This window comes from Podarcis filfolensis, assembly GCF_964270895.1.
Source record: "Podarcis filfolensis genome assembly, chromosome: 2".
Lineage (NCBI taxonomy): Eukaryota > Metazoa > Chordata > Lepidosauria > Squamata > Lacertidae > Podarcis > Podarcis filfolensis.
Window position 1 is genome coordinate 92,838,506 of NC_139605.1, and position 23,977 is coordinate 92,862,482.

A 23,977-nucleotide genomic window follows, 5' to 3' on the forward strand; every position below is an offset into this window, starting at 1 on the left:
GCTTATGAAAGATTACCCTATTCAAATTTGGCTTCAGGAATAGAAGTAACATGGCGCCCTTATGGAGCTAGGATTATCAAGGCGGCATTCCCTGCCTTTATGCTTAGTCTTCCCTGGTTTTGACACTTAGCTTTTGCCCACTAGTCAGCAACTCCCACTGTTCTGCACGTTAAACATGCAGAGTGTTGCGCATAGCCCCATCTTTAAACAGCAGCGGCCGCAAATTTATGCAGACCCTTATTTAAAGCCCAGTGTTACCCTGATCCTACTGGTATTGCTGTAGAAAATACGACGGAGCAGGCACATTTCCCACAAATTGTGGAGCTGCATAAAATCCCTGGCACCTGAACTGGTTCAAGAAAAAGCAGCGTACATCCTTTTTTAGGCTTGGTTCCAGAAGTGTGAGGATTATGTTTCAGTGGTAATGGTTAACAACTCAGAAACCTAAAGGTCTGGGTAGTATTAAGTAGTCAGAACCCAGTGCTTTCAAAGCTCTATGTTCCCATTTTAAAACAAAGTTTACATCCACACATTTAAAATACAGTTGCCCCCAAAGAATACTGGAAACTGTGGTTTGTTAAGGATGCTGGAAATTGTAGCTCTGTGAGGGTAAACTACAGTTTCCAGGATCATTTAAGGGAAACCATGGGCTTTAAATGTGTTTTAGATGTATGGTGTGCATGTGAACTTTGACTTCTTTGACTTCGATGTTATTCCTCATGTAGGTTTCCATATTGTGTCTCAGTAAATGACACAACTCTTCCTTTTGCTACTTAAGATAGATTAGTGTGCCTTGTGAGATAGGACGGAAGCAGAGCTTGGGGTCATTGGCTTAACTTGTTCATTTGACCTGTTTTTATATCAATGCTCCATACATTAAGTGAAAGGCCAAGCAGTTAGAACACTAACCACCTACATCCTTACTTAAGGTCGGTCACAAGAATTAGAACTTCCAATTTTTGAAGTACCATATTTTTTGCTCTATAAGACGCACCAGACCACAAGACTCACCTAGTTTTTGGAGGAGGAAAACAAGAAAAAAAATATTCTGAATCTCAGAAGCCAGAACAGCAAGAGGGATCGCTGCACAGTGAAAGCAGCAATTCCTCTTGCTGTTCTGGCTTCTGGGATAGCTGCACAGCCTGCATTCGCTCCATAAGACGCACACACATTTCCCCTTACTTTTTAGGAGGGGAAAAGTGAGTCTTTTAGAGCAAAAAATACGGTATATTTCTGGCCTTCAGTTTGTGGGGGAGAGCTTAGAACTGCAGGCAAAGACAAAGCAACCTGATGGAGAAGTCAGATGTTTTTGCAAAGTAGTCAGAAATAAAAAAAACACACCCCTCCAAGCCCAGTGTGTTATTTCAAGAAAAATAGCCTAGCTTATATCTGTCTGGACCCACCAACCTCTGATCTAGAAGTCTTCTCTCCCTCATTCTAGAAGTGTGAACATGATTATTTTCCATCTGCTTCTCAGAGGCATTATCTATTTTTATGTTTCAGGTTTGGAAACCTAGCACGACAAATAGATGCCTGAGCTGAGGCTGGATAGAAAATTAGGCTGTTGACTATGCCTCAGAATAAAATAAAAATAGCAGAAGAATGAATTTTCAGAGCCATAATTCCTGATGCAACAATATTTTGACAACAGAATAAATAGCTTTATTCACTATGGTTGTAACAGTTCACTAGAAAAGCATAAATCCAGATTACATTGACATGACATCCACATTGTATTACATTAAAGTGCATTTACATGAAAGTAGGGACAAAAGTGACTTCACTTGCTTCAAACCTGTCACGAGCACAGTCGTACACAGCCATATATTGCACGCACACGCGCACACGCCGACAATTGAGACAGACAAATCCTGCACAAAAACATTGCCCATAGCACACAAGAGCTTTGTTCTCCTGGAAACCCTCCCTCACCACTGAGCTGCTGCACTTTTGAGAATGAAGAAGGCAAACCTCTGAGCGTACGGTAACGGTTGAAGGGGGCTAGTTTTGTTGAAGTATGAAAAGAATTGCATAGACTCTGGATAAAATAGCGTAGAAGGGACTCACCAGAATGGATCGTTTCCAAGCTTCTTGTGCTCACACACCCTCATCTCATGCCCCAGGGTGGTGTGTGCCTTCAGCAATTGTGTGTTGAAGGGGGCAGGGGAAAAACAAGGCTCTTGGTCACTATTTAAAGGTCTGTTGCATCATTCAACCTATTTGGTTCAACTGCTTTCACTCCTCCTCCAAACGGATAAAAATATAGATCTTTATATACTACGTATTTAAAAAGAGAATAAAAAATAATTTGGTACTTTTGCTTTATGTAGTAGAGAACCCAAGTTGGTTCTTTTGTCTGTTCGGATACCTGAATGCAGGGATCTGTGTGCGAGAGTATCAATGGACCCACAGTTTCCCCTGCACACACAATCTTCCCCATTCATCTTAGAACGGCATGCTGGGGACCTAGGCTGCATATCCTAATACGTGTGCCGCATCCCTTGAAAAGAATCAGAACCTTTGTCCATTCAAGAGATGCTATGTGTGTTCTTGAGCACATGCAAGTCTCTGGATCAAAGGGTACGTGTGTAAGCTGCTGTAGCTCATTTTCATTTGCAGACGTGTTCTCCTGCATCAACCCTTTTGCGCACATTTGCACTCACACATACATGTTTACATACATTCCTTATAGAAAACAGCTGGAGGGGATAACAGAAAAGTCCATCAAATATAGAATAGTCAAACGTCATCTGGCACTGTGTAAGTTATAGCCATGTACCGAACAGAAAACAGTGTCGCAAATTTTACTTCACAGAACTGCACCAAGAGGTAGGGGGTTCTTTTTATCCCTCGCAGTTAGCGTAGAAACTCATGGAAATGTTGTTAATTGTACATTATGCATAGTACATTTCTTCTCTAGAGATTTTGCCCCCACCCCAAAAGGAACTCAAGATACATAGTCAATGAGAAGGTGATGGGGGTTTTCCTTGCTTTTTGTGAACAAAGATGTTGTAAGCAGCTTTCTGCCTTGAGAAGAAATGTATGAAGCCAAGACTCAGTAAAATGATCTTCCTTTGTGTCCCTGATTTCTGAAATCCTGCACTTCACAAGCTAGTTAAATTTATGTCCCTTAAAAAATGACACCTGGTAGGAGCTTGGACAAAGGAAGAGCAAAGGTGCATCATTCCTCCCAGCATTTGTGACCGTTTAAAACTACTGTTTGGCAAAGTCCTGTGAGGTGAAAGCAACACTTCCCTATGGCTCTAGCTTCCCATTTCTTATCTCCTTTCTCTCTTTCTCCTTTTCTCTTCTAAATATGTAAGCTGCGATCCGGAGGGCTACTGAGCCGAGTCGTTTATTATTACTATTTTTATCAAAATGGCAGCCCCACTCACTCCTTGACAAATAGCTTTTGAAGCTTGGAGAGTAGGGAAGTTGTTAATATTTAGTTCTTTGCTTTTTATTTCACAACAATCAACATGTCGCTTTCTAGGACTGGAAGTGAAATCCAGACTGCAGTTTAATCATAAAGAGTACAGCATTTGCTGGGGGCATGTGATTCTGCTCCCCTGCCCCCAGCACAATCGAGAAGCAGATGTATGGTGTTGAATAAGCTCTACATGAGTCAGTGCAGCAGAACACATGTTTCCTAACGATCTTAAAACAGGCAAAGCCAGAATTCTGCAAAGGATCTGCAGCTGAAAGAGGACAAGGAGACTGTTCCATACGAATAATGTACTGGGTTTACAAATAAATAGCTGATGAATGTATGTCTAGGAGAATACAAAATAATAAAATTATCAGGCAAACATCTGGCCTCTGCCAGCAAATTTTAATTCAATACCCAGTATGAAGTTCTCACTAGATCAATGCTTATCAAAAACTTGATTAAGGAACATATTAATGAAATTTTGGCTATGTTGAGGAGCCAGCTTTGGTCTGGCCCCGTTTTTGGACTCTCTCCCCCCCCCCCCAAGATCCTGGCATGCCCTCCCTTGCAAATGTTTTATGTGGTACAGCTATCTTAGCTTACCATTTTTTAATCGTTTCATCAGGGCATCAACCTGACACCTCATTTTGGTGCTCAGAGCAATCATTTCCTTCTCATAATGTAGGTTAACTTAGATCTTGGGATCTTCACCCAAAATACTATGCATTCCAGGTCAAGGTTGATCTAAGTTTTGTGAAGTCATTTTCGCCTGGGTTTAGCCATCAGCTGCTACTACTAAAATTCAGAAGAACAGAAGCTTCTGCTAAATTTAATGTTATCAAAAGTAATAATCAGCACATTCCCCCTTTGGTTAAACATTATGTTAGAGATTAGAAGTCTTTGACTATTTTCTTTGTGTCTTGGCAATGCTCCTATTCATTCCTCCACATGCATGTGAGGAGGAAGTGCACTTGTTGGCCTCACCCCCTCCATCATGTCCCCATCAGCCCCTCCCTGCATCACTCTGCCTGTTTGAGCAGAATTTCCCTAGGGAGGAGCCTGCTTTCTCTGCTGCAGAAATTGCATTTGACTGTGTAGAGAGCAACACAACTACAAGCTGTTGGGATCACAGTGTAGGGAGGGTGCTAGCAACTGTGTCCCTGCTCTCTTCACTCAAGCACTTGGAATCACATGAGGGGGAATGAGTGAACAGGGCTAATATCTTACTGCATTTTTAGGGAAAGAACCATTATCTTTGACACCTGGCAGAATGTGCCCAGTCATCATTTAGTGATCTTGTAAGCAAGTGACAACCAATTTTCTAACGCCGTGAGATGGGACATACATGCATGGATTTGACCTCATTTCTGGGCTCAGAGTGCATGGCAGAATTGTTTTACCATCCTTTTCCCACTAAGATTATCACGTATCCTCATCAGTCTCCCTTCTTCAGTCTCCCTTCCACTGAGAGCCTGACATTTTCCACATACGCATGGTGTTAGGGACGGTACAAGAGCAGAGGAATAAGCCAATATCCGTCTGCTATCATGTCATCTTACCTGTCTAGTGAGCTTGTAGGGCATGAATGTAGTGTAGTATAGTAACAGGCTGGCCAGACACTTCATGTTGCAGGCCAGGTTTCTGCCTGTGGCTGCCACTTGGTGACCCCCTATGTAAACCATAGGATGGGATCGATGCACAACTAAAAAGTCTAACCTCAATTCCTTATATCAACTATCCGCATATGTGGTTTTTCATTCAGAACTAATAACCCTAAAACACCCACCTGTGGAAGAACCTCAAATGCCTCTAATTGTGTATGCAAGCTCTTAGAATCATCGGCCCATCTTTAAAATACTTTACGAAGGAGCAGGTTAGAGTCCATGTTAATTGTGAGATGACTGTGATTAACATGCATTAAGTGGTAGTGCGAATCCCGGAGCAAGCCTAGCGGTTCTTTTAAGTAAGGAGATGCTGTGAGTTAAACTGCTTTCGCCTCCCCTAACACTGTGCTTCCAAATGAAACCCATCTCACCTCTGCAAACAACCCCACCTCTGTCCCCACAGGGTGCCATTTGCTGTCTGATTGTGACACTCAGCAGCTTGTGAAGTAATATGTGGACAGAGACAGGAGAGCTGCACCACTGGAGTTTTAATTCCAAAGAATATGGGTGCCAGGAGGCAAACCTACCTCCTTTGCCCTCCTCTTTTTCCTTTCAACCATTCTATCCTGTAATGACCAACAATCCCATGAATGCCTCAAAATGGAGGTGGTACGGTGTTTAGTGAAAATGCATTTGGTTAGCACCTTTTTGCAACTCTTTTTTTGAACCTGATCACGCAAGGTGTGGGTGCTCCCCCTCCTCCAGTATCATCTGGAACCTGCAAATGTTGGAGGCTCACGTCTAGAAATGAATACCCATCACCTGTGTTTGGAAGGGCTTCCTCTATAAATGAGGGTCTGTTCTTAAAGCTGAGTTGAGCAGGGAGCACACAAGGATTGCTCTTTTGGCCTGCTAGAACTAAACATCACTTTTCTCCAGATGTCATTTGAGAAGAGCAGTTGTGGAGTTTCCTGGGACGGACTGCAGTGTCCTTCTCGGTACATGTATAATATTTCCAGTAAAAAGGACAATGAAAACAAAACTCATAAAAAATCAATTTAACAAACCAAAAAGTTATTGAAAATTGTACAGGTTATCAAAATTAGATTAGGGTTGAGTCAAATGATCTAAACACATGTGGAAAAGAATAGGTTTGGAAACCTATTAGAGACAACCAAGTCCCTGAGATTTCTCCTTGCTAAGCCATTCCTCCTTAAGCACACAAAGACATGGAAGATACATTGAGGTGCACCACACACACAAAAATAGACGGGTATTTCCTCTGCATTACGGGAACATTTATGTACACTTCCTCTCTAGTTAAAATACAGTTTCATCGAAGTGAGCATTTTCTTGTGATGCATAGTGGGACCTCTACATGTGTTTAGAAGGCCATTTATTTAGCTTACAGCAGTAGGTATGCCCAGGCAGCTTAGCCTGAAGATCAACCCCATTTTAAGTTTTAAACAAACCAGCTTCCAAAGGGTGATCTCACAAGCTGGTTGGCCTCCAGTTCCCAAACAAGATGGCCCAGCCCTAAGCTAGTCCTATTTCTAAAATAAATTAAGTGTTGAAATGTTCTGACTCCTCCTCTAAATATATGGCATTCGTCCATGTCACATTCACACACAGGTTTCTGGGTTAGTTACAACTTCCCCGTTCTTTTCGTCTTTCAGAAAGTGTTCCACTTCAATAGAGTCCACCTTGGCGTTTCCAGATTTGTTTAACTCTTCTCTTTCAGCGACATCTTCTTGTGTGTGTGTTTCTGCTGGTTTTTTAATACAGAAGGCATTTCCTATAGCCAGCACCAAAGCCGAAGTGACCACTTCAACGCCAGCCATAATAAAAACATACATATATTTGTGTGTTGCGTCCAAGACTTTCCCTGGAAGAGAAAATTCACAGCTTCATCAACAACATGTTCAATCAAACCCATTCTCTAAGTTCCCAACTCTCTTAATTTGAAGAAACATTTTCAATAAATTTAGAATCCCTATGAATTCTGATAGCTCTTTATTTTTAACTTTCAGTATGGTACATGTGAGTGCGCTACTTCTTGGCTGATTGACAAAGCTGGCCTGTAACCACAACCACTCCACCTTGTCCCTGATCCTCAGTCTGCTCTTGCACATGTCTTTGCTCTTCTGAGCATGCTTCTGAGTACCAGTTGCCAAGAACCAGAGGAGTGGATAGTGTTGTTGTATTCAAGTCCTGTTTCCTAATAGCCATCTGGTTGCCACTGTGAGAAGAAGGCTACTAGACTAGATGGGTCACTGGTCTGATCCAGCAGGCTCGTCTTATGTTCTTAACGTAGCCATGGGGCCAACAAATCTGTAAGGTAAAGGTAAAGGGACCCCTGACCATTAGGTCCAGTCGTGGCCGACTCTGGGGTTGCGGCGCTCATCTCGCTTTATTGGCCAAGGGAGCCGGCGTACAGCTTCCGGGTCATATGGCCAGCATGACTAAGCCGCTTCTGGCAAACCAGAGCAGCACACGGAAACGCCGTTTACCTTCCCGCCGGAGCGGTACCTATTTATCTACTTGCACTTTGACATGCTTTTGAACTGCTAGGTGGGCAGGAGCTGGGACTGAACAACGGGAGCTCACCCTGTTGCGGGGATTCGAACTGCCGACCTTCTGATCGGCAAGCCCTAGACTCTGTGGTTTAGACCACAGCGCCACCCAAAACTAAGCCTGTTGTTCATTGCCTCAAAATAAAAGAAATTGCATCCCATGGTAATTGCCATCACTTTTCTGTCTTTCCCCATAAACCTGCCCCATCCCTTAATTGACAAACAGCAAATGAACTGAATGTAACATTTACCTGCTGAAGGCGGTCCAATTAGAACGGCCATCGCCTCCATCAGGAGAACTAAACCAATGGCACTGGAAAACTTCTGTGTGCCAACAATAGCCATGAGAACTTCAAACTGAAGAGCACCAACCATTCCATAGGAAATGCCAAAGAAAATGCAGAAGACCACCAGTCCATCATAATTGTAGGCCATGGACCCCATGAGATCAGTAAAACCATTAAAGAGCATAGAAAAGCTAAAGAGGTAGACACAACGGGGCCTAACCCACTTCAAGCCAGCCACTATTCCACAAATGGGCCGAGCAAAGATATCAATCATTCCAAGAATGGTCAGAAGTAAAGCTGATTTGCCGTCTGGGTTCTTCATATCCTTAGCATAGCTCACCACAAAGACCGGGGGCACAAATAAGCCCAGCACCATGATGGATGCAGCTACTGTATAGATTACGAAGCCACGATCTCTGAAGACACTGAAATCCAGTAGCTTTTTCTTGATTTGCTTCTCAGGGGCCGCTTGGGAAGCGTCAGGTTTTTTAGGAGCTTCCAACGGTCTCATCAGAGCTCCACAAACACAGCAGTTCAAAAGCAACCCCCCCAAGATGAGAAATCCTCCTCGCCATCCATACTCATGTTGCAGTTGCTGCCCCAAGGGGGAAAGAGCACAAAGAAACACGGGGCTTCCAGCTGCAGCCAACCCATTGGCCAAAGGTCGCTTTTTGCTAAAGTAGCGATTCAGCATGATGAGTGACGGCTGGAAATTGAGCGCCAGGCCCAGTCCTGAAACAGAACAGATGCCAGAGTTTAAATCAGGAACAACATTCAGCATATATAACAGGAGTGCTCTATACTGCAGGTGCAGCTCAAGATACAAAAATAGCCCAGGTACGGTTTGGGGTATGGCCAAAGACATCAGCATATCTTTAAGGGCTGCATGCTCTTGTCCAAACCTGTGCAGGAAGACCAGCCTCATATAACCAATATAACCAGCCTCATATAGCCAATATGTTTAAGTCTAATTAATGTATGAAAGGGTTAATACCATAGAGTAAGCTATCCTGCCAGGCTTAGCTGGGTCACTTCCTTTATCTTGGAAGGAAATGGATAATCAAGCCTATTGTTGCCCCTCAGTCTACTAGAGAACCCCCAAAGAGATGTGAGCTGGTTGTTCCAGCTCAACCACATGGCTCTCACCAAGTACTCCTGAATTCCTATACTAAGAATGTAGGAACTTTTACCACTTTGGAACTAAGCTAAGTTTTACCACCTGTGCAACTTTTCCGAATGGTGTATGGAAAAGCACATCAAGCTGTCCTTTGGAGAGTTTGTAAGTAAAACATTTCTAAGTTACCAAAAGTGTGGTCTTTTTCTCTGCTGGGGAAGTGGGAAACTTTGGAAGGAATTTAAAACGGCACATTTTAAGGTTTTACAGTCTATATTTCCATGAAACATGGAAACGCCTGGATCAAGTCTGGTAAGAATCACTGCATCTTGATTTCTTTTTTTTTTCTTTTTTATTGGCTTAAAAAAGAAAAAAAATTACAGACAGCAAAACAAAGAAGTCTAAATTAACATTGCCTTCTACCAATAAGAAATAATAATAACTATTACAATAATGAATACTAAAAGTACCTTTACTTCCCCTTTTAAACTTCTATTCTGGTTACAATATATTACTATTCTATAAGAATCTATTATATCCTTTGCTGTCCCATGTATTGTTTTATTTCCCAAATTCAACCTAACCTTCCCCTCCTCCCCACTGCTTCCTTTCACCTGTGTGAGATCTTCCCATCATAATATATATTTTTTCTAGTTGCTTTGATAAAATAGAGTAACTTGAAAACTGTTAAATTATAATTACCGTATTTTTCACTCTATAAGACGCACCTAATTTTTGGAGGAGGAAAACAAGAAAAAAAATATTCTGAATCTCAGAAGCCAGAACAGCAAGAGGGATCGCTGCACAGTGAAAGCAGCAATCCCTCTTGCTGTTCTGGCTTCTGGGATAGCTGCGCAGCCTGCATTCGCTCCATAAGACGCACACACATTTCCCCTTACTTTTTAGGAGGGAAAAAGTGAGTCTTATAGAGCAAAAAATACGGTACTTCTTTTGCCCTTACACGCTTAACACTGCATGGGAAACTATAACCTGCTCATACCTGGACTAGCTCTTTTCACACATACAGAACCAGTCTTGCTTTGTGCCTATTTTAAGGGAAAGAAATATTCCGTTTTCTAACCCACTAAAAAAAAAGTAACCATAGTAATCACATAAATATATGAGAGATCTCATTTGATTTCATTTTGTACCTGATGCTTATCAATCACAGATACACTTATGGGAATGAAGGCACACCCCCCATCCTTTTTATTATGCATTTATAATTATCTGTGTTCATGATGGTGTTGGGACACCTATACACAATCCCTCTTTCAATACTGTTTCCACCAACAAAATTTCAGGGCGGACATACCACTTTATTTTCAATCAGTGCATGTTCTGATTCAACTTCCTGCTGAAATCCTGTATCTTTTCATACCACAAGTGTCCCATGTTTCCCATCCCCACCCCCATCTTGTTGCGCCATAGTGCAAGGGTAGTGCTCCAGACAATAATGCAACAACATTGGGGAATCATCGCTGAACAACAAATAAATGGTGTGTGCTCAGTCCAGTATAGATCCATCACTAATGCACTGATGCATTGATGCAGTCTTGCAGAACCCACCTGCAAAAACAAATCTAGTTTGGAAGGGCCCTACAACCAGCAACAGACTCACAGCTATGTGTGGATGGTTGTGAGCAAGGCACCTCACTGACCTGGCAGAGGAACCAAGAATGGTAACTGATGTTTGACTGCAAGGAAGTGAGAAGACGCCTGAGGCCAGTCAACAAAAAGAATGCATATGGTAAAAGGAGTGCTTTAGAAAATGTCAGGAAGTGGTAGACAGAAAGGGTGCTGTGAATGAGAGACCTACTTTACACCAGTGCATGCAATGTGAAACTGTACCATTTAAGAATGCCATTAAGGGATCAGTGCTCCCCTACATACACGTCTCCCCACAAATACAAAACTAGCACATCAAAGAGATGCCGTACCACATGTCCCCCCCCCCATTGGCTCACCCTCTCTCACAAGCTATTGCAACCACTAGCATAGCTACATGTAACACAGTCAGCCCACTGGCTGGTTCTTGGACACTGGCACTTACCGGTAATGACACCAGCGGTAAGGTAGACCTGTATTATATTAGTGGAGTAGGAAGCAGTGATCATCCCCAATGAAGCAAACAGGCCTCCAACCAGCATAACAGGACGACAGCCAAACCGATTGACACACATACTGCACAGGGGCCCTGAGCAAAAGAGAGAATGGGTAAGATGTTTACTTCCCAGATCATTAATATATCTATCAGTTGCAGTTTGTATTTCTTCTCATAAGGCCCACCCAGATTCAGTTGTCTGAAGACCTTGAGTCTGAAGACGTCAGATTCCATTTCCCATCTCCTTTTCATTTGACAAAGGCTCTAGATTGCTGTTGCTTACCCAACACATCTGGAGGATACGAGAACGTTAGCTTTCTTTTTTTTTTAATGTGTACAAGATATTGTTGGCCTTCACGTTTCCATTATAAACCACACCCACCTGCCCCACCCCTGGCACCATTTGTGATACCAGGGATAGAGCAGGTACCAATGTGACTACCAAGGAACTATTGGGAGCTTAAAGCAAGCTCCTGATGGTTCCTTTGCTGTAGGTCAGCATGAGTTCGATCCCAATGGATCAATGTGAGTTCAAGCCTGTCTGTGAGTTTAAGCCCAGTGGACCTGTTGTGCAACCAAGTTCCCCTTGGAGAATTTAATGATGTGGCTGACCCCTGCAGAAAGCAGGCTTGAACTCACTGCCCATGACATAAGGTGAGTACCATGTGGGTTATCACACCCACCTGCCAAAGTTGTCCCATCTGACCCCAAAAGGTTCTCCACTCTATTTTAGATCATATTCAGAGAGCTTTTTCCAGTTCTGCTGCTGCCTGAGCCACGACAGGTGATCACTAGGAAAGGAGCCTTTTCAGTGTGGCACCCCAGCATTAGAACCGGGCACCTACATGGATGTTTTCCCAGCACCTGGAATAGATCTTACTACTATTTTGAACTTTTTGACTTGTGCTAGTCTGCCAACCTAGCAGTATGAAAGCTTGAGTTCGAAAGCACGTCAAAGTGTAAGCAGATAAATAGGTATCTTTCTAGCGGGAAAGTAAACGGTGTTTCCGTGCACTGCTCTGGTTCGCCAGAAGCGGCTTAGTCATGCTGGCCACATGACCCAGAAGCTGTACGCCAGCTCCCTCGGCCAATAAAGCGAGATGAGCACCACAACCCCAGAGTCGGTCACGACTGGACCTAATGGTCAGGGGTCCCTTCACTTTCAGTCTGTTTTATTCCAACTAGTGTATTTTAATGCTACCTTTATAGACTTGCTTATTTTTCATGCCCTTGTTTTCTTGGTTTGGGGAACAAACTATTTTATTGTAAAAGCCACCCTTTATAATATATATAAATATTAAAAATAAAATAGAGTACTATTCTTCTTTGATGTATTTACTACCCCAGTTTTAGAATGTTGTAAGTACTTACCTGTTCCATAAAGCATAGCCAACAGAATGGAGGAGATCCACGCGGTGTCACTGTATCCAACACCAAACTCCCGGATAAGCTCTTTAAAGAAGACGCTCATGGCCTTTGGGAAGGCATAGGAGAATCCCGTGATGACAAAGCACCCAAAGAGAACAGCCCAGCCCCAGCCGCCATCTGGGGCTTTAACTCCGCTAGGACCATCGTCAACCACCACAGCTCCCATGATGAGATTTTATCTGTTTCCTAAGACATAAAAGAAATGTATTTAAATATTCCATCAGTACCATAAGATATGATCAGCTCAGTCTTGGTTATGCAATGAATAATTTTAATACAGTAGGGTCCATAAAAGCGGACGTCCTATGGAAGGCAAGGCTAGCTTTTTAGATGAAGTGGTCTCTTATGCAGAAAAAGGTCTGCCCTATTCCCAGCAGTGGTGACTGGTGCCCATTGGGATCAGTAGGGTGGAAGGCAGGGAGATCAACAGACAGAGCCAACTTGCTGAGTTCTATAAGGCCAGCACTGAGACTAAGGTAGAGGAAGCTCTGACAAGCAGTGAACAACCCTTGGACTGGTTGCAAGTAAGGAGACAGACAAGTGGGGGCTAGCTGAAGGCAGACTGAAGTTGATGGGACAGTGACCCGTTCTCCCTAGTGGACCAGTCCCCACTGTCTACCAGTTATTGTTGCATTAACATCTGTACAGCTGTGTACTTGGAGAGTGGAGCAGAAAGTGGGAGGTCCTTTTCGAGCAGGATTTGCAGAAGACAGAAATGGGATATTTGTAGAATTGTAGAGTTGGAAGGGACCCTGAGGATCATCTAGTAGTCCAACCCCATGCAATGCAGGAATATGGAACTGTCCAGTATGGGGAATGGGGAGCGAACTTGCAACCTTGACATTATCAGCACCAAGCTCTAACCGACCAAGCTCTCCTTGTTGTTATAATATTCGATCTATCTATCTATCTATCTATCTATCTATCTATCTATCTATCTGATGCAGTAAGTGTTCGGATGTGCTTCTCCTATGAATAGATCTTCCAAAGGACAACTTCCACCTGGCTTCACCCAATTCATATTGGATGAATACTACATAGCAGAGTCATTTCTTAAACCAGAGACAACTGTAAATGTCAGCATGCAAAATGTGTATGAATACAGTACCATTAGAGCAGAGAGCTGTGCCCTATTCAGAAGTTATACTCACATGTAAGACCGCTGTAAGTACAGAGCTGCACATAGTCTCCCCCCTCCCCATATGGGCATTCTGTGAAGGCAGACATTCTCACTGTATGTGAGGACTTTTTGGCACAGGCCTGCTCACACATTGGTCTTACGTACAACCGTGACATCTATCTATCAATAATTTATTACACGGTCACAGACCTGTTAACTGTAAGGTCCAAATAATGCTTTGGTTGTTTGGTTTTGTTGATATTTTTCCAATCATTAAATATGTGGATAAATTTATATACCCACATTTACAAACAGTGGCAAACTTTAACACACCCTGACCTATTTGTTTAGGCAGAATTTTCCAGGCTCATAAGATTCATTGACGGCTCTGTTTTATTATTTATTGATACTTTGCTGAATGTTTTGTGGAGTCTCCTTTTCAATCAATGTATTTCTTTGTATTCCTGATCATAATGCTATATATAGTAAAATAATAATAATTATTCAAGGGGGCAAAGAACTACACAGCTTTGATAAGACATCTGAAAGCAACCCTGTGCCAGGAAGTTTTCAATGTTTGACATTTTATTGTGTTTTTATATGTGCTGGAAGTCACCCAGAGTGGCTGGGGAAACCCAGCCAGATGGGCAGGGTAGAAATAATAAAGTAGTAGTTGTTGTTGTTACTTTTATTATTAAGATTTCCATTTCCTTTTAAAAATGATTTTATTGTATTTAATGTACAGTGGTACCTTGGGTTAAGTACTTAATTCGTTCTGGAGATCCGTACTTAACCTGAAACTGTTCTTAACCTGAAGCACCACTTTAGCTAATGGGGCCTCCTGCTGCCGCTGCGCCGCCGGAGCACGATTTCTGTTCTCATCCTGAAGCAAAGTTCTTAACCCGAGGTACTATTTCTGGGTTAGCAGAGTCTGTAACCTGAAGCGTATGTAACCTGAAGTGTATGTAACCCGAGGTACCACTGTAAACTGTTTAGGGATCTCACATATTAAGCAGCACATAAACATTATTAATAAAATAAATTAATACATATATTGTTAATTCTGTTTCTTTTGTTTAATAAATTTATCCAGAACAGATTAACTTTCTGTTTGGCTAATGGCAAAAATCACTTTAAAGTCCCCAGCTTCAGAAGGGTCAGGAGCTCAGCGGTCATGCTGCTTTGTATGCATAAGGTCCACAGCATCTCCAGTTTAAAGGATCAGGTAGCAAATTACTTGGAAGACCTTTCTCTTTCTGAGAGGCTGGAGAGCTGCTGCCAGCCAAATCAAAGAATACTGGACTAGATAAACAAATAGTCTGATTAGGTACAAGATACTGTAGCTTCCTATGTCCCCACATGCTACCAGTCAAGGAACAAAGGCAGTGGATTCAGTTATTTGCTGTATTAAATATGTCTATCTCTAAGCAATACCTATTTCTTGCAAGACAATGGCCATGAAATTATTGCATGCTATATGATTCATTTGACCCTGCAAGAGCTGCAAATGAAGTCACTTGATGTCTAGACGGCTGAGTGATGAGTATGTGATCATTCAGAGTCCTTTCTGTGACATTTAGGCCCAGGGCTGCACAATTTACAAGAAACAATCTCACGGTCAAGCTCCAGAAATAAACCTGGCAGAGCCTTCCAGAGCAGATCTATTGCATGAAGCTGCTCTTTCAGGAGGAAAACATCCAAATGCTTTTCCTTCATCATCTCTGCTGGAGAAGATACGGTTACAACAAATACACAGGCTGTCTTGAGCTGCATAAAGTTAGAACATGAAACCGGCATGAAAGCAACACTCCAATTATAAACGGCACGATCCAAAGAATGAGGCGACATGTTCCATGTGCCCAGGGAGACTTTGGGCCTTGAACAGCAAAACAGTCACCTTTCCATAAAAAAAATGAAGGAATGCTGAAGATGCCCACATTTTGGCAAGTGTCATCATTGTACTGTTTTATTACTGCAACAAGAAGAGTGAAAATTCTTTTCCCAGTATCATGCAGATCCTTACACAATCTACAATGAAACCACATTTTCTGGCACTGATGTATGACTTCCTATCCGTACTCCTAACATATATCCTCTGAGTCTCCGCTAGTGAACTTACAGTAAGGGTTATCTGAGGTCCCTCTCTTAACTGCCCAACAGAGTTTATGCTCTTGTCAATCAAATATCCATCAGCAAAATGTCTAAGTAGGCAGATGGGCTATTAAATCAATCGGTGTTTAACAGCAGTATGGTGGGGGGGGTGTTCTAGAAAAAAGGGTTGGATTTGAACCATCACTCACTATCACAAGAAGCTGAAAAATAAAAGTACTAATAAGGGAACAAATGCCTAAGTCCACCATCTGAGTTATAGCTTCAGTAACGTGAAAGGGGGAAAAAGCAGTTTCTCAGAAAGAAGCCCCTGGCTTTCTCACATGTTCCGCCAGCCTGCCAATTAAATTGTTTGGCAATTCATCATGATATTGCTCCTGAACTGTAGCTGCAAAAACCAGCGCTACATAATGCTTTTATCAGGTTTTGTTTGTATATGCAAGAGTACCAGGTAATTTGCTTGCTATCTGGCATGGATGCACTTTCCAGGGACAGCAAATCTATATCTGAATCTAAATATATATTGGCTCCAGACAGCTTCACTAAAGATAAACAAAAGCACTCAGTACCCATAAGCCATCGGGTCTTGCTGCAGGAGACCTTTATGAAAATCCTTCCCCCTTCCTCTCAAAAGCAGATCTGGTATTGGAGGAGATAAGCTATTCTGTCCCCATAGAAACTTGCATCCATCCATGCATACATACACCTACTCACAGCCAGCTGCTCATTCTTCTCCTGCACCGTTCTGCCTGACAGCAACTCAGGCAGAAACCCAGCTAACAAACTTCCCTATGTACATAGCATATGAAGAAGACTTGGCATACATCATCACATCAGTCATTCATCGGTGACAGGGTTCTCTCCATCCCCCATCCTGAGCCCTTTCTCACTTCCAAACTGCAGCCATCTGCCTGCCAAGCGAAATGACTTAAGGCAGTGGTTCCCAACCTCTTTGCCCACCCCCCAGCCCCACAGATCACTACAAAATCGCTGTGGGCCTCAGCAAATCACTGAAAGATTTTTCTGTCTTTTGTGGTAATGGTGTTGTGCTTTGCTAGGGGCTGCTTTTACTTCCTACTCTGTATTACAATTTAAATTCTGTGGAATTTAAATTGTAATGCAATAAAACACAACAAATAAAAGAAGCAACAAAAATGGAATTAATGAATGAATAATGTGGACACGCCATGGACCACCTGATTGAAACCCTTTGGGAACTCCTGACTTAAGGGATTTCCTTCAACTGGATATTTTGCCATCCTATCCTCCATCCCCAGGAGTAATCTTCATCCCTGAAAATCCTCTAGCCAGGTTATTTCTGAAGTACGACGCTATCTGACTTCTAGCAATGCAGCAAGATGATGATCTCTGACCTGTATTCAACCACTGTGCATTGCTTTCTCTTGCACGCCTCTTCAGGTAAGCCAGCAGCTGATAGTTGGGTCATTGAGGGATAGTTGGGTCATCTCCTGCTCTCCCCCTTCATCTACACTTCATGCTGTTTAAATCACTGGCTGTGAAAAGAAAGCACTGCCTTAGGGCTGCTTTAATGAATGCTTGGGAACATTTAAGGTAGTGGGATGTGCAACTGCCCTGTGTTTTGCAAGTGATAACTGCAAAAAGCATGTTACATCATCCATTTTGAAAGAGCTCCAGTGGTTTCTAACTTTTTGCCGGTGTGGAGTCTTAACCTTTCAGGCCATAATGGCCTGGACCCAGGATGCATTAGGTATCACCTTATATATGCACACATGCACACACACACACACACACACACCCACACACACACAGGTACTTAGGGTCAGGAACGTATCTGGTACCTTCTATCCTATGGAACTTGCTATCTACTCAGTTTCCTCAGATTCACAACTTTTATGAAAACATTAAAAGCCGGATAATTTCAGAGGGATTTAGAATCAGAGTCGTTCACGACTGGACTTAATTGTCAGGGGTCCCTTTACCTTTACCTATTTGTTCTTTAGTGTTCTGCTTTTTTTAATTGTACTGATAGTTGATTGTTCTGTTTTTCAATTTATTTAATTTTACATTAATTTATTGGGTGGGGGGTACCAGCTTTGCTCCTGAAAGTCAGGACATTTAGAGCTGGGCCTCCCCTAATTACCAGAGAGAGAGAACGAGAGAACGAACACACACACGCATGTGAGGTGGTCCCTTGAGGGTCTGTTTTCAGCCAGAAGGGTACAATAAACATATGAGAGATGGGGAAGCAGGAATGATCTGCTCACATCTGCTACAGTTGTGGGATTATAAATTTTCATTCCCTGCTCTTCTTTTATCTGTTATATCAGGCATGTCCATCCGGTTGATCGCGATCTACCGGTCGATCACGGGGCATCCCTGGTCAATCCTGGTCTATCATGTGATCCTGAGTGATGGCCCCAATAAAAAAGCTCAACAACTTAGGCGATTTCTCCTCCCAAAAATCTCAGCAACTTTGTTGTTGTCTCCCCCAAAATAGCTCAGCAACTCCCCCCCCCCAAAAAAAAAGCTCAACAACTTTGGTCAATCCAATGGGATTGCCAGTTTTTTTATAGTGGGAGTAGATCACAACCTCTTGGGAATTGGACGTCCCTGTGTTATATCAACCATCTTATCATTCAAAAACGTCCCTATTCCCCATCCTCCTTTGTTTCATCTTCAACTCAACTTCCAGGTTTTACCTTATAAAATGTGGGTGTTCCTCCTCTCCTTTCCTTCAAATCATCTCATTTTCTCCTTCCTCATCTTCCAACTCATTTTCTCCTCTGCCTATGAATACGGTACTGAGGTTGCAATACAGTACCCAATGCCATTGAATTGAATGGGGCTTCTGAGCAGACAGTCTAAGATTGTGCAACAAATGTCCTCTACAGGAATAAGAATTGGTGTAATGTGTAACCAGAAACTCTGGCCTTTACCAGAATTGTCTACCTATAAATCCCTGCCCATTTCCCCCTCCAAATCACGCAACACTAATTTTCTACTGTGCATATCCTTGCCAAGACAATTATATGAGAGTTCATTAATTTGTGTGATTTGTCTCTCATTTAACACATTAAATGAAAATGAATTATGAACTCCCCTGTGGATTTCAGCAGAACACTGATGCCATTTTCCAATTAAGGCTAAGCCTATTCCTAGGAGAGTTTAATTCAAGAAAACACATTTTTAAAGAGTAATGACACATGGGATTTGCTTTAATCAAGAACGAAAGACATTCTCCATTTTACTTTATTGTTCCCCATACAGATTCTGTCATATCAAGTTGTTCTTTACCAGTCCCAAAAAAGACAATTCGTGATAAGCAAGAGTGGCTCAAAATCTCACTGTAGAGGGGAACAGCTGTGTCCACTACCTGCCACTACAAAAGCCACTACTTTAATCAACGAAAGCTTCAGTGGTTGTAAAATTCAGAAAAGCCACCCAGGATTTTCCCAAACCTTGGAGGTGGGGAGCATATTTCTGGTGCCTGGAGATATAGAAACATCTTAACACAAGTGAGCGTAACATATGAATGGAAAAGCTGACTTCTGGTTTTTCCTCATTCATCCATTATATTTTGGTGGCCAGAATGTTGCTGCTGCACAGTACAATTAAAAAGCAAAGGGGAAAAAATCTACTTAGAGATCTAAGTCCTAATGTATTCCCCAGACTATGCAGCTCCTTCAACAAGTCTGGCTTTTTGTTTTGTTTTGTTGTATTTTGCTTTTGGGGTCCAGTACAACTCTTACAATCTATGCATGCTTAATTAGAAGAAAATCCCAGCCATTATCATGGGACATGCTTCCAAGGAAGTGTGCACATATTGAGAATATTAAGGACAATAAGAAGAGCCCCGCTGGATCCGGTCAATGACCCATATAGCCTAGCACCTTGTTCTCACAACGGCCAACCAGGTGAGCAGCACGTTAGTACCACACAAAGAGTGATCCGCAGTCTCTGATAATCAGAGGGGTACCACATCCAGTACTGGAAGCAGTACACAAAACCATCATGACTTGTAGCTCCTTGGCAGCCTTATCCTATGAGGAAAATCTCTGTGCAGATTGTGCTGAGCAGGGGGCTTTAATTCCACTTTTATTGCACACACATCCCCAGGGAGTTCAGGTACCGCACGTGCATTGTTTTTTTCTCCCCCTTGCCTCTGTAAACAGGAGCAGGGACTGCCCCAAGGTCACGCAATGAGCTTTATGGTTGAGCAGAGATTTAAAACCTGCATCTGCCTGACCAATTTCAGCACTCCATCTCATAACGCCACCGCTGACTCTCCTGTACGTACTGCAGAGCTGTGGTGTTATTACGCAATAAAGCACGGCCATTTCAAAGCAAGCAGAGTTATGTAATGTTTGTGCTCTCTGCACATTGACCAGCACGCTACTGGCACTGAAAGAATCTTCCAATAGAAAGAACAGGAGGGTTCTTTTAAAAGCATATTAATTCTAGTCTACTAGGTAAGAAAGAGTTACAGGTGGTGTACATTGACACTGAATGAGAGGGACTGGATTAATGTAAAAAAAAAAATCCTTCCAGTAGCACCTTAGAGACCAACTACATTTGTTATTGGTATGTGCATGCACATTTCCAACACGGCTACCTACCTGTAATGTACTAAGCATTAGCCTTGGCTGGAGGTTGTTTAATTGGACTTCATTTTTAAAGCAACTAGAATTTTATCTCCTCTGTAACATCATATAGGGGGACATCAGTGCCCACTTAGCACATGACCTTCAAAATTCCCAAAGGCCAGTCCTGCATGCAGGGCTAGAGTCAGGGCTTGCTTACAGCAATGCTCTATTAGCAGCTATTGTGAATGTCAGGACTATATGCCTGTGAAGACATGCAGGGATTACCGGTATATACCCCTGAAATGGGTGCCCTCATCCACTTGCAAATAGGGAGCAGGATTTGGGTCAAAAATGGGATTTCTAGGGTGGCTGGAGCACCTCTAATTTTAGAAAAGAATCACTGCTTCCCTTTAAGGACTTACCACTACACTGTGTGTTTAAGGACTTACCACTACACTGTAAGTCCTTAAAGGCAAGCGGTGCTTCACAGTCCCACAGAATGGGAGGCAGACAACTTTCCAAAGGCTTCACTGTGCCATTTAAAAAACCACCAGTCTTAAGATACCTTAAACACCAACAAATATAGTGTGGCATAAAATATGTTGCTGTACTGTTATTCTACCTGTATTTTTCTTGATTGTCTATTTCATACCTAACTTTGTTTTGTTTAGATAAAAGCGTTAAAATAAAATTTCGTGGACTAGTACAACTCACTTCATCTGATGCATTAAGTGCTCTCAGTTGCCATACGGATAAACACACACACACACACACAGGCACGTGGGGAAAACTTACACACCAAAGACCAAGCAGTGCAAGGGGTAAAGTCTGCATTTTTTAATGCAAAGCTGCAAAGGCAGGAGTGCGGCATCTGGTAGCGGAAACCTCTTACGAGGATCCTCGGATCACGGTGGATCCAGGATTGCATCTGAGAGGAGGCGGCGCATCTGAGGGCGGAGGGGGCTCCGCTTGGAATGCGGTTCCAATGGGGCTTTGGCTCCACCCCGGAGCCTCCCCGCCCAGACCACGAGGGCTGCCGGCACAGGCTGGCTAGAGCACTTGGGGACGTCTTCCCGCATGCAGACGTGCAGGACGTGACAGAGGGGCAGGCCGGAAGTGCCGGCTGCAATTACCAAGAAATACACGCGCTCACCTCGTGGTTGAGCCGGGGAGAGAGAGAGCGGAGCACTTGCTCTAGTATAGTATTGCATTCCCTGCCGAGAAAGCGCGCGTAGCCTCAGCCATCTGTAGAAGGGCAAAAAATCAACGCACACATTCTCCCTAGAAGCCGATTATATCCCTAGATCGTTATATCGATAGCGCAAAACTTGCTTCAAAACCAGCAACCGCGCACGCGGAAGCAACGCTTGGCAATATCTAATTGGGGTCAAGTTATAATTAAACCACCAAACAAGAACAACGCTGTCCGATCATCAGCTATCTGCCGTTCCCAACCCCGGAGCCGTTAAGTGGTCACATAATAAGGCTACTTAGAGGAGAAAAGTCGCGTGGGGGGCGGGGGACGACTCCTCTCCCTCATCATAATCCAAGCACCATTGTCGATCTGCAGATCTGAAGGAAATCAAATTATTCTGTTACCCCCTCTGGCTGTTCAGAAAGTAAGGCGCCAGCCTCTGAAAGTTTAATGGCTTTGCAGCCAAGACGACCCACGCGCCTTTTTTTAATATCTGCTCTAGATGGCGTTTCCAACAAGAACACCGCCGTTATACATTTAAATGCTTTATAACCCTTATGATTCAATCCATTTATATGAAAGGAGGGAGAGAACTGAACTCACTGCTTTTAGGAGCCGAGCTCGATCTCTTAACGGGCCGAAGCAAATTCAGTGAGGACGCCTCCCGGGCTCTTCAGTTTGGGTAGCGTAACGCGATGGATCAGACTGTCAGAATACAGAACATCCCCGAGCTCCATGGTCCATTCCACAGAATACATAGAAGGCGGCTTCCCAAACTGCCACCGGGCGTCTTATTTTTCAAACGTTGATCTGGCAACCGCGGTTGCCTAAGGTCATCTGCAGCCAACCCTGCCTCGCCTTTACTTCTTGTTGCAACTGCACCGACTAAGCGACCAATGGCTACTTTTAGAATATAATATTCCTCTTGGCGAGAGCTGCCCATGAGGAGAGCGAGAGAGAAAGAGCACGTGCACAATAAAAGGCCGGAAACAAGCACATTACTGCCTTGTGAGACGTTTTCACAAGCTTCCCCACCCCCCACCCCTTTATTCCCCCAATTCTCCTTGCCTGCAATCTGAATATAAAACCTACACCTGCTGGAATATACACACAGTTTTTAAAAACAACAACAACAACAAATGCACGCCCTTTAGATCGCATATTAACATTTACAAGCAGCACTGTCCCTATGTATTTTAAAAAAGGCGTTCTTTTCAACGTTGGTTAAAAACACACAAACGCATATGCAGGCTGTACTCTTGACACCTCTCTCTGGGTTGATCATAGCCATCAGATTGTAGCACTTGGCAAGGAAGTCGCATGTACTGATGCAGCCAAGTAGCTTCCCCTCAGTCCTCATTCACATCAGCGCATATTTACAAACCAACACGTAAATACAGGGTAACCTTACCAACTGAAAATGGAGGAAAAGCAGGCTCCAGAAGTGTGCTTCTGCTCCCCAGCCTGTTGCCTAGAAACAAAAGAAGGAACAAATGGGGATGGGATGTAGCATTCACTTCAGGTTGACTCAGTTGTGAGTTGTTCCTGAGGGCGTGCTTGACATCCTGCATCTCACTATACATTGGACCCGTAAATCACATGAAACAGCTCAGGCCTATTGCTTTCTCTTAAATCAAGTGCTCTCCCCATGTAGGTAGGAACAAAAGAAGTTGTGGCTTGAGTATGCAAAGTAGTTTGTTCACCCTCCTCTTTCTTGCCTTTGCAGTACTATATCAGGAAGTAAAACTACTGTATAATGCCCTGTTGCTGTTTTGCATGGTTTGGGCCATTTTAATAAAATAAAGCAAATTCTTAATTACTTATTCCTATAATAGCAGTATCACCTGTGACTTTAACCTACATTGACAATAAGATCCGTAGCGAGATAACATGACTTCTTTAAAAGAAAAGAATGAAGAGCACAGGGAAGACAACAAAGGAAGTGCTGTAATCCTTTTTCAAAAGAACTTATTGAAAATCTTTCCATATTTCACTTAGACTTGTCAACAGGTTTCAATTATATCCTAGGTGATTATCCATTTTTTGTTCAAGTTTTTGTTCATGCTTATTCTGTGGCAGAATCCCAACGGCCAATTTAATATCACAGACTGACCCTCTCTGTTCTTTGTTGATAAGAAGTTAAAACCAATATGATACCATTAGCTTATAATATAAATATAATAATCTACACAAATCAATCACACTTGAAGTACAATTCTGGTCACCTCACTTGAAAAAGGATATTGTGGAGCTGGAAGATGTTCAGAAAAGGGCAAACAAAATCATCACGGAGTTGGAGCAACTCCTCTATGAAGCTGTTTAGAGAAAACTATATATGAGGAGATATGATAGCAGTGTGTAAATTATGCATGGTGTTCTGGTGTGCCATCTGGAGTGGGGCGAGGGTCCCCCCCCCCATGAATTTTCAAGGAGGAGGCGTGCTTCCAT

The 23,977-nt window shown here is 42.9% G+C and overlaps 3 protein-coding genes across 8 annotated transcripts in view; 1 reads left to right on the forward strand and 2 right to left on the reverse strand.

Moving 5' to 3' along the window:
• CSNK1D (casein kinase 1 delta) overlaps window positions 1-3,389 on the forward strand; it is a 45,766-nt gene extending 42,377 nt beyond the window's left edge. Inside the window, exon 9 of the mRNA XM_083598272.1 lies at window positions 1,504-3,389. Coding sequence (XP_083454398.1) covers window positions 1,504-1,542 — 39 coding nt within the window. The 3' untranslated portion in view covers window positions 1,543-3,389. The remainder of the gene's footprint in view (window positions 1-1,503) is intronic.
• Window positions 1-21,490, reverse strand: part of MBTD1 (mbt domain containing 1) — a 129,145-nt gene extending 107,655 nt beyond the window's left edge. The window contains exon 1 of the mRNA XM_083598156.1: window positions 21,480-21,490. The gene's annotated coding sequence lies outside the window, so the exon portion shown is untranslated. The remainder of the gene's footprint in view (window positions 1-21,479) is intronic.
• SLC16A3 (solute carrier family 16 member 3) overlaps window positions 1,640-23,977 on the reverse strand; it is a 31,778-nt gene continuing 9,440 nt past the window's right edge. Inside the window, exons 1-6 of one of the 6 annotated variants that reach the window (XM_083598240.1) lie at window positions 22,133-22,797; window positions 21,488-21,579; window positions 12,484-12,726; window positions 11,062-11,205; window positions 7,859-8,626; window positions 1,640-6,919 (exon numbers count right to left, since the gene is read on the reverse strand). In XM_083598240.1, the coding sequence (XP_083454366.1) occupies window positions 6,657-6,919; window positions 7,859-8,626; window positions 11,062-11,205; window positions 12,484-12,706 (1,398 nt within the window). In that variant the 5' untranslated portion in view covers window positions 12,707-12,726; window positions 21,488-21,579; window positions 22,133-22,797 and the 3' untranslated portion in view covers window positions 1,640-6,656. Of the gene's footprint in view, window positions 6,920-7,858; window positions 8,627-11,061; window positions 11,206-12,483; window positions 12,727-21,487; window positions 21,580-22,132; window positions 22,891-22,940; window positions 23,123-23,977 lie in introns of those variants that run through there. The other 5 variants (XM_083598238.1, XM_083598237.1, XM_083598239.1 and 2 more) reach the window with 5 other exon arrangements.